The 10959-nt window shown below is 45.3% G+C and overlaps 1 protein-coding gene across 1 annotated transcript in view; it reads right to left on the bottom strand.

Moving 5' to 3' along the window:
- The window catches only part of TXNDC5 (thioredoxin domain containing 5 (endoplasmic reticulum)), a 30325-nt gene that overhangs the window by 18330 nt on the left and 1036 nt on the right, over window positions 1–10959 (bottom strand). Inside the window, exon 2 of the mRNA XM_005886399.2 lies at window positions 6081–6186. Within this exon, the coding sequence (XP_005886461.1) occupies window positions 6081–6186 (106 nt within the window). The remainder of the gene's footprint in view (window positions 1–6080; window positions 6187–10959) is intronic.

Genomic DNA, 10959 nt, shown 5'->3' with positions numbered 1-10959 from the left:
AATATGTGGTCTATCTTTGAAAATGTCCCATGTACACTTGAGAAGAATGTATATTTTGTAGCTTTGGGGTGAAATATTCTGAAGATGTCGATTAAGTCCATCTGCTCTAGTGAGTCATTTAGGATTGCTGTTTCTTTGCTGATTTTTTGGTTAGATGATTTATCCAGTGGTGTCAATGGGGTATTTAAGTCCCCTACTATGATTATATTGCTGTCGATCTCTCCCTTGATATCTTCCAGAAGGTTTTTTTTTTCCAGAAGGTTTTTTTATGTATTTGGGTGTTCCTATATTGGGTGCATATATGTTTACCATAGTTATTCCTTCTTGTTTAATTGTTCCCTTTAGTATTATGAAGTGGCTCTCTTTATCTCTTGTTATGGCCTTCACTTTGAGGTCTATTTTGTCAGATATAAGTATTGCTACTCCAGCTGTTTCTTTTTTTTTTTTTTCATTTCCATTTGCCTGAAAATTTTTTTCCATCCCTTCACTATCAGTCTGTGTGAGTCCTTTGTTCTGAGGTGGGTCTCTTATAGATAGCAAATATAAGGGTCATGTTTTCTTATCCATTCAGCTATCCTATGTCTTTTGATTGGAGCATTTAATCCATTTACATTTAAGGTTATTATTGATAAGTACTTGTTAGTCACCATTTTTATTCTTTATGCCTGTGTTCCTTCTTCCCTTTCTGTTTCTTCTATTTACAGCAGTCCCTTTAGCATTTCTTGCATTGCTGGCTTGGTAGTGATAAACTCCCTTATCCCTTTTTTGTCTGTGAAGCTCCTGATTTCACCTTCAATTTTGAATGAGAGCCTTGCTGGGTATAGTATTCTTGGATTCCCTCCCTTGCTTTGCATCACTTTGTATATTTCATTCCATTCCCTTCTGGCCTGATGAGTTTCTGTTGATAAATCATTTGACAGTCTAATGGGAGATCCCTTGTAGGTAACTGTCTGTCTCTCTCTAGCAGCCTTTAGGATTCTTGCTTTGTTGTTGATGTTTGCCAATTTATGATGTGTCTTGGTGTTGGTCTTTTTGGGTTCATCTTATTTGGGACTCTATGTACTTCTTGGACTTGTGTGGCTTTTTTCTTCCCAACATCAGGAAAGTTTTCTGTTATTATTTCTTCAAACAGGTTTTCTATTCCTTGTTCTGCTTCCTCTCCTTCTGGTACCCCTATTATGTGGATGTTGTTTCATTTCGTGTTGTCCCAAAGCTCTCTTAGGCTCTCCTCCTGCTTTTTAAATTTTCTTTCCAGTTGTTGCTGTGTTTGTGTGGTTTTTTCTACCTTGTCTTGTAGCTCACTGATGTGGTCCTCTGCTTCTACTACTCTACTGTTGAAGCCTTCCATTGTGTTCTTTATTGCAGCTATGTCATTCTTCATCTACTCCTGATTCCTTTTCATGTTGGTGACATAATCATTCAGCTCCTTATAATTCTCATAGAATTGTATGCATTTATCTTCCAGACGTTTAAACATCCTTATAACCATTACTCTGAATTCTTTCTCTGTCCAGTTACTTGCCTCCATTTCATTTCATTCTTTTTCTGGTGATTCCCCCTTTTTCTTTCCTTTGGGTATTGGGTTGTTTTTTTTGTCTCCCCATTTTTTGCTGTATTGTTTTAATTGTATGTCTTAGATCCAACTGTTTTGCTATCCAGATTCTTTTGGGGGTGGTTCTACGTAGTTGGTGATTTTTGGGACCCAGTGGTGCAGTCTCTCAGATCCCCTGGGCTTGGTGATCTAGTGGAGCCCCCTACTTGTGCTATTTAGGATCTTCTGATGTAGTCGGGTTTTGAACGTTGATTTCTCATTCGTGGATGAAGTCACGCCACGAATTGTCTGGCAATGTGACTCACCACCGGTTTCGTTGTGCAAGCTGTTGTGGATATGATAGTGGTTCCGGCTCTTATGGAAAGGGTTGTCTGAGGTCTCACTGGTATATGTTCACTGTGATTTCATGGAGTCCATGGCCTGGGAAGAAGGTGTCTTGGGGCCTGAGGCTCAGGTACTGTGACTTTGGCCAGTGTTGTGTGACTCTTGCTGAGGTAGCGTCACTCTGCAATTCACTATGAGGTCCCAGAGCCTGTGACCATGGGGAGCAGTTGTCCCATAGTCTGCAGTTGAGGCAGTGGGACTCTGGCCCAAGTGATTTCCCTCTGAGAATCGCGAGGGGGTCCAGGAGCCAGCAGCTAGAGATGTGGGAGTCTCAGTGTCTGTGGCTGAAGCCATGTGACCTTGTCCGGGGAGGCGAGTCCTCAGTAACTCACCGTGTCCAGAGCAGGCAGGTGGGAGGGGGAAGTCGTGGATCCTACAGAGAGGGCTATGGGCCCTTGGATGGGGAGGCACATGCCCAGTGGCAGCTCTCAGAGGGGCCCAGGAGCTGTCTGCCACGGCTGCATGCTCCTGGAGCCCACACGCTGGAGCGGCGCGATTGTGGCGTATTGTGGTGTCCAGACGCCGGGGAGGGGGAAGTCCCAGTTTCTGATTCGTGAGCAGTGTGCACCCTTGGTTGGGTATGCGCGTGCCCAGCAGTGGCTTACAGTCACCCAGGAGCTGTCCACTGGGGCAGTGGGCTCAGGGGGCCTGCATGCTGGAGCGGTGCAACCATGGAGACCGGATGCTGGCAGCCGGGGAGGTGCAAGATCCAGCTTCTGCTGCAGGAGCCCTGCGCCCTTGGTTGGGTATGCTTTTGCCTTGTAGTGGTTCACAGAGGCACCGGGAGCTGCCTGCCGAGGCAGCGGGCTAGGGCGGCCCGCGCGCTTGTGCAGCACAACTGTGGTGTCTGTGGGCTGGCAGCTGGGGAGCGGGAAGTCCGAGTTTTTGCTACAGGGGCCGTGTGCCCTTGGTTGGATGCCTGTGTGCCCACAAGCAGCTCCCAGAGGCACCAGGAAGCCGCCTGCCGGGACAGGGAGTCAGGGGGCTCCACGTGCACTGGTTCAGTGTGACTGTGGTGTCCAAAGGTTGGCAGCCAGCATGGGGTAAGTCCGAGTTTTTGCTACAGGGGCCGTGCACCCTTAGTTGGATGCATGTGCGCCCAGGGGCAGCTCCCAGAAGCACTGGGAAGCCACCTGCCAGGGCGGGGAGTGAGTGGGCCCCGTGCGTGCTGATTCAGCACGACTGCAGTGTCTGGAGGTTGGCAGCCGGGGCAGGGAAGTCCCACTTACTGATGTGGGAGCCGTGTACCCTTGGAAGTGGACGTCCTAAGGTCTGCAAGTCTGCATGCAGGCCAGGCAGCAGGACTTTGGCTGGTGCGGCTGCAGGGTCCTGAGCAGTGTCCAAGGCCAGTCTGGGTGATGGTGATGATGAGTTCCTAGAGGATGCCGCTCTCCCCTTCAATATGGTGTGGGCTCCGTGCCCGAACCCAGCAGCCCAGGTAGTGCCTGCAATGATGGCAGGGGCTCCCCATCCAGGAGAACCTGGTCTGCCAGCCCCTGATACTCCTGCAGGATCTAACTGTCCCTCACTCACACACACACCACACATATCCACACACTCCCCTTTCACCCGCTCACTCACTCACACCCTCTCCCGCACCTCCGTCCTGCCAGCTGCCATCTTTTTCCCATTCTAGATTCTTAAGAAAACAATCTGCCAATATTGATCAGGAGCCATAAAAGTGGTCTTGCTTTTATTTATTTATTTATTTTTTGTCTTGCTATTTTATGTCTGGGAATATATTCTAAACACATTCCTGAGAGGTAGGAAAAAATGTCCTTTATAAACATGTTCCTTACAGCACTTCTGATGACAGAAAATTATAAATAACTAAATATCCATTGTCATGATATGTGATCAGTATAAAAACAATATCACTATATAAGAAGATCATTCATGAAATGAACTATGTTTATATGACTATAACTGTTTAATACAGATGTAAACACGGAAATGTAAAAATTGGGGCAGACTGTAAGAAATGGTAGGTTTTCTTCCCTTTGAGTTTCTTTAATATTGCCATACACTCAGGGGAAAAATCTAAATTTATCCTGTCTAAATATAAAAATGTATATATCAAAGTTACATAGATATAAATACAGATAACAACTTAAAAAAAAAAACTTGTTTACAATAAACAGCAAAGTTCAAACTGAAAAGGTTTTCAGATTGCAATATAAAGTTTGAATATATGAGCTCTTCTACCGGAAGGACAGTCATTATTTCTAGCAGTTGGCTGAGATCCCTATTGCTCTGAGGCACTAAGATATGGCCAGTGGGTTAACTGTGATTCCAGGGTGGTGATGGGTGGATTCCATGCACCGTGCCCTCCCACACTGAGACAAGACGCTGCTTCTCAGGACATCTACGCTGAGCCTGGCCCTGGCCCCACGCACGGCCGTCCCAGTCCACACATGGCTGTCCCCCATGAACGGGATGCTCAGTGGCCCACAGATGAGCCTCTCTGCCATCCTGATACTGGCTGCGGGTTTCTTAAATAACGACAACGTAGAAGACTGTGGGTTATGTTGTGTGAAAAGTTTATTTTAAAAGTCTTTTCGAAACTATTAACTCCTCTCTAAAATTAGCTTCCTCCCATCAGAGAACATTTTCACAAAAGAAAACAATCTGAAGCTAAAATCTACATGAAAGTCGCACCTGGCTCTCCCAGCTCTCTTGCCAAGATGGAGATGCAAATTACTCTCTGTGAGGTTTGTGGTTTCCCATGTTACTTAAATTAGACAAGCCTCTGGTCAACTTATTCAATGCCGCATTCCAGCATTCTTCACCATATACTCATAGACTATAAGATGTGAGATACAGGTGCACGTAGGAGGCACCAAAGTCTCCTGAGCCTCTGGGAACTGACAGTTGGCACTGCACTTGAAGGGACACATCATGAAGGACCACACAGACACCCTGGAAAATGACAGCAGTAGCAGCTGAGCCCCCCAAAGACTGGAATCGCACATGAGCACAAACAACCTTTAAGTCTGTGAACACCTGTTTAAATTGAAATCACATTCAAAGACTTTGGCTGCTCTTAAAATTTTTCGTCAGAAACATCCAGCATGGGAATACTGGCCACCTTTCCAGTCCCTCACCAATACAATACCACAGACCACCAAGGTCCCCGAGCCTCTGAGGACTGAGCAGTCAGCACCACACTCGAAGGGACACGTAAAGAATGATTTACAATCACAATGACTCATAAAAAAATTAAGACTCCCAACGTCAAAGAGGAGAGTATTGTAAATGTTTTTCAGTAAGTAACATTCTACACACAGCAATGTCTTTAAAAAATATCTCAGAAATCACCCAGTTTCCACAACTTCCTGATATTGCCCTTAGTGTAAGGAGGAAATTAAGACACTAAAAGTTTTAAAGAGTATTAAGTTACAATATCAGCAAAGCCAGTAACATCTTACGGACTGAAGGTTGAGAAGAAAAGGAAGGATTCACACTCTGGGATACTTGTTGAAGCTGGGGATGGGCACAGGGGACCATCTTCATTACACTCCTCATCACTCAGACATCATTCACTAGACCAGCGATTTTCAACCTTTTTCATCTCGTGGCACACATAACTATCTACTGGGAGAGTCAGCTATTGCATGTTTTAAAAATTCTTGCGGCACACGGGTTGGACATCACGGCACTAGACTCTTCTTTCTACTTTTGTACATGTTTGAATATTTCCATAATAAAAAGTTTTTTAAAAGTTAATTTTTTCCACTTACATAAGGTACTTAGAGTTAAAAACATAGAGACAAAAAGTAGAATGGTGGTTGCCAGGAGCTGGGGGAAGGGGGTTGGGGAGTTAGTGTTTAATTGTACAGAGTTTCCGTCTTAGAGATGAAGACAGTTTTGGAGAAGGATGGTGGCGATTTTTGCACAACATGATGAATGTATTTAATGCCATTAAACTGTACACTTAAAACAGTGAAGATAGTACATTTTTTGTTGTGTTTTTTAACACAATAAAAAAATTTGAGAAGGAAAAAAAGTTTATCTTCTATCAATGAGTCCTAAAAAAGTAAAAAGTAGTCTCAAAATAGTATCCTTAACTTTTCACCTAAACCGGCCTCTTTATTACCCCGAAATGTAGGAAGAAAGAGAGGGAGGGAGCCCTCTGTGCACTCACGGCAGGCTCCTCGTTCAGTGTCTGCAGCATCCAGTTTTCCAGCGCCTGGAAGTCCCGGGGACCTTGGTATTTCACAGCTTCCTGGCCAGGCTTGAACAGCTTCAAGCTGAAAGGGGAACACAGGATTACAGCAGATTTTTAAAGCACTCCAAACTGCTCTGAGCAAAGAGCACGGTCATATCAGGGAGCAAGCTGGTTTAGGGAGGCAGCCAGGAAGTGAGTGATCAGTGGGCTGCAGCCAGGCAGTATCTGCCACTCTCTGATGAAACTTGCAAAGAAAAAAAAAAATAATCTAGGAGATGATATATTCATTTAATCCTATAGTTTTTAAAGTTTTATATTTTATTCAAGAAAAATAAAGCTGAGGTGGACACATCAAGCCCAAAGCTGTGACTTAAACCCCAGGCTGCAGGTGTTCACTTGTGCAGAGCTCTCAAGCTTTCCCTGCCAGGGGTTTGCCATCCTTCCCAGCGTTAGTAGTTGTATGTCCTGCTTTTTCATATTTTTTAAAATGAGAACTGTAGTAGAAACAGCACTGTATTCCCAGGCTGCCGTGACAGCTCCTTGACTTACAAAGCATGAGCATCCAGGTGTAAGAACAACCTTGACAATGGCTGATGGTTACTCACTTCCCCACAGAGAAGGAATCTTTTCTTTTTTCTACACATATTAACCTCTGAAGAGATCTGCAGACAGAGCATGGAGCATTCCTTCAGAGGTGAGCAAAAGACATCGCCAGAGGCTCAAGTTAATGCTTCCAGACCCTGTATCATGCCGCCGGTCATGGGAAAACATGCTCGTGATAACACTTGGTAGTAGGTGTCAAGGAAGAAGGGGGCGGGATTAATTCTTCTATTGACAGAATTAGTAGAAGGTATCAAGGACGGAGGGGGAAATGTGGCTACTGACAGAAAAACACACAGGCAGGCCTTTTTTGGCAAGCCTGCTCATCTGAAACACCCCTTACATTCTACAGCATGCACCTGGAGTTCGTTAGCAGATGCCCAAAATGCAGTGTCAAAATGTAAGATGTGCAGTGATCAGAACTGTGGGTTTGAACAGCTACCTCCCCAAATGACTTAAAATGAAGTTCCACAGCTACACCAGAAAACCAACACTGCTGGGGTCCAACCCCAGCAGGTCCATGGGTCCCCAAAGGTGTGGACGGAGGCGGCAAAGAGGGAATGACACGGAGACAGCCTTCAGTTGATCAGCAGCCTAGTCAGGACCTCTAGCCAGGATCTCCAGCGAAGTTCTGGTTAAGAGCTCCGGCCAAGTTCTGGTGTTTATTGTCTTGTTACATCTGTATTTATACCAGTTGATTTTAATCCTGTCAATTTCTATTGCAAAGGTTAGGGTGTTTCTTATCTCCATTCCAGGGAGTAAAGATTATGTAGCTTAAGTGTGATTGTTTGTAGTTAAAGTGATTAACTACCCGCCTGGCACTTAGTTAAGGGGTTTTATCCCCTCCCTAACTTCAGGGAAAAATCCCTACCTGGGGAAACAACCTTTCTCGGAGAGGTGACCTTGGTTAAAACACATAGCGCTAAGGGGAGCAAACATATTAAGAACAGTATGCTATATACGCCAGGTCCCTTGAAACATATGCTGTGCAGATGTTTCTTTCCTGCAGCGACTGTGTCAAGCAGCAAGGATGGACCAGCTTCCGGCACAACACATTGGCTGCAGTAGGTCTTTACATTACAACAGGCTTAATGGCCTCACCCAGAAGCTAAGATCCTGCGATGGGCTTAGCTGACTTTCCTAATGTGCCTCCAACAAAGAATATTCATGCCACTTCCTCAGCAGCTTACACTTTTACAACCATAACAAAAAGCTGAAATCTAACTAGATTTGGCCAGTATGCCTGTGATTCCTGAAGTTTAGCATTGTAAGCAACTCCAAAGTATGATTTCACAATTAAGAATACACTGCTGTAAAAAAGAAAGAACTCAGCCCTAGCTGGTTTGGCTCCGTGGATAGAGTGTCGGCCTGCGGATTGAAGGATCCGGGTTCAATTCCGGCCAGGGCACAATGTGTGCAGAAGGCAGCCGATCAATGCTTCTCTCTCATCATTGATGTTTCTATCTCTCTCTCCCTCTCCCTTCCTCTCTGAAATCAATAAAAAATATATTTTTTTTTTTTTAAAAAAAAGAAAAGAAAGAACTCTTTCCATTTGCAACAGCATGGATGGACCTGGAGAACATTACGCTAAGCGAAATAAGCCAGTCGGAGAAAGAAAAATATCACACGATCTCACTCATTTGTGAAATATAATGAACAACATAAACTGATGAACAAAAATACATCCAGAGACAGAGAAGCATTGAACAGACCATCAATCTTCAGAGGGAAGGCAGGGGAGGGAGGCGGGTAAGAGATCAATCAAAGGACATGTATGCATGCATATAAACATAACCAATGGACACAGATACTAGGGAGGTGAGGGAATGTGCTGGGGGGTGGCCAATGGGGAAAAAGGGAGACATATGTAATACTACATGTAATACTTAAACAATAATTTTAAAAAAGAAGAAAAGAATGCCCAGACCCACCCCTGGGACCATATAAAGCTCTGGAAACATGTGCTTGGCCCAGAGAGCTAGAAGATGCTACTGTCCTCTCCACCTCCCTTCTCCCTTCCAAGCATCTCTCTCCAAAGAGCTTCAGGATCCTCAAATATCAGAAAGGACCAGGCGTTGTCAAACTCATTCCCCATTTCTTTGCTAACTTTAAAAATCAGTAAAACCCAACCTGTGATATTTTCCCAACGTGGTGTGCTTTGAGCAAAAACAAAATAAGCACTTTTTAAAAATCTCTTCTTGATGGACTGAAAACTTCTCTGCCTGCCCAAGTCTGAGATTCTTCCTAAAGTCCATAGAGCCTAGAAATAAAATTAGAGCTTCCTCCACAGACTTTTCAGTCGGACTTCAATTCTCACTGTGGAGGGACAGAGAGCCGCAGGGTACAAGACCAAACTGTTCTGCTACCACCGACCTCCAAATGGGCATTTGGGAGTTTGGGTGATCTCTTTCTTTTTCAAGGAGACTGTCGGGGAGCAAATTTATGGGTCACTGTGGAAAACAATGTGATGAAAGTTCTGCTACAAGCAATGAGATAGTGCTATGGACTGAACTGTGTCTCCCAAATCAGATCTGTTGCAGTCCTAACCACAGTACCTGTGAATGCGGCCTTATGTAGAAAGGGGGTTTTTACGGAGGTAAGTTAAACTGAGGCTAATAGGGTGAGTTCTCATTTACTATGACTGTGTGCTTATGAAAAGGAGAAATTTGGACACAGAGAGAGAAGGCCACGTGAAGATGGAGGACTGGAGGGATGCGTCTACACGCCAAGGAACACCAAAGATTGTTAGCAAACCCCAGAAGCAGGGAAGAGGCAAGTAGGCTTTCCTGATAGGTTTTGAGGGAGCATGGCCCTGCTGATGCCTTGATTTTGTGCTGCTGGCCTCCAGAACTGAGAATAAATGTCTGTTCTTTTCAACCAGCAGTTTGTGGCACTTTGTTACGGCAGCCCTAGGAACCTCTTTCAGCCCTGCCCCTGCTCACGTTCTCCCAGATGACGAAGATTATTTTCTGGCTCCACAGGAGGACCTCAACACTTTCCTGAGCACAGTCAGCCACCTTCAGGGGCACAGGAACTCAATGCCTCCCTCACCAATCCTCGCCTCCAGTCACAGGGGCCAGGAAGAATGACACAAAAGCAGATGTACCAACACACACACCCCACGCTCAGGTGTTGACATCCGCTATCCGATTCAGGCCCTGCAACATCTCTATGAGATGAAGACCATTTTAGAGGGAGTAAGAGCTCAACAGGTAACCTATGAACGCCCTCCTGCAACTACATTTTATGCAACACATCTGCCTCCTGCCTTCAATGAAACAAATCTCTCCCCAGGCACCTGTGTGTGATGGGCACGCAAGGTCCTTCCCAAATCACATCCGGCATAGTGTAAGCTCACTTTACCTTTTTTCCAACACAAAACCAGTGCATGGTTTTATCTGAGAGACCTTATATTCTTAATAATGTTGGACACATGATCCAACACGGATCTTTTAAAATCTGTGAAGAGCGTTGCAGACAGACAGCTCATATAGTCAAGTCCAGGTGGAACCTCTACTCCCCTCTCTGCTGCCCCTACTGTGCGCCCTCTCAGCCCTGTGACAGCTCCTGTTGTTTCGCCTTCCCTGTGGCATGGTTGGTGGTGCAAACAGCCACATGGCCACAGATGGCCAGCTGTTTAAGAGTGGCCACCACAGTCAACCATCTCTGCGGCCCCTGCACTTTGCGGCCACAGGCTCTCAAATAAGTGAGCATCCATCTCCTCTCCTGCTCCCATGACTCAGTGACGGCTTCTTTGGGACACTCCATCCCAGCAGAGTTTACGTTAAAGGCAATGTGATGATGCACAGGACACTGGTGCCTTTAGGCAGGTACACATGGTGGGAAGTTTTATCTCTATTTGACCTGACTTGATGCAGACTTGAACTATGGCACTTAGATTAGCGAGCATTCACCAAAGAGGAAGAATTCCCGAGTCCTATGTGGAAGTGCCGAATTTCCAAATGTTAGGGGAAACCTAACATTTGCTGGGTATGCTCAGAACGGTGTTTGCACACATGCTATTTCATAACAATGTTCAGGGGGCTGGGGTGAGTCTCAGTGTCCTACTTTAGACTCAGAAGTTAACCAGTGCGGCCAGAGTTACACGATAACTAGATGGTGGAGCTGGGATTCAACCCTAGCTTCTAGGTTCCAGCCCAGAGTTCCTTCCGTGTTTCCATCCTGACTCTCAGGTTGGGAGATAAGCTCAGGTTTTAGACAGACTTTCCTTAACCCATCAATGTGAACAAGCATT

This window comes from Myotis brandtii, unplaced genomic scaffold (assembly GCF_000412655.1).
Source record: "Myotis brandtii unplaced genomic scaffold, ASM41265v1 scaffold982, whole genome shotgun sequence".
Lineage (NCBI taxonomy): Eukaryota > Metazoa > Chordata > Mammalia > Chiroptera > Vespertilionidae > Myotis > Myotis brandtii.
Note: the sequence above shows the minus strand (reverse complement) of the source record. Positions and strands in the feature narration are given on the sequence as shown.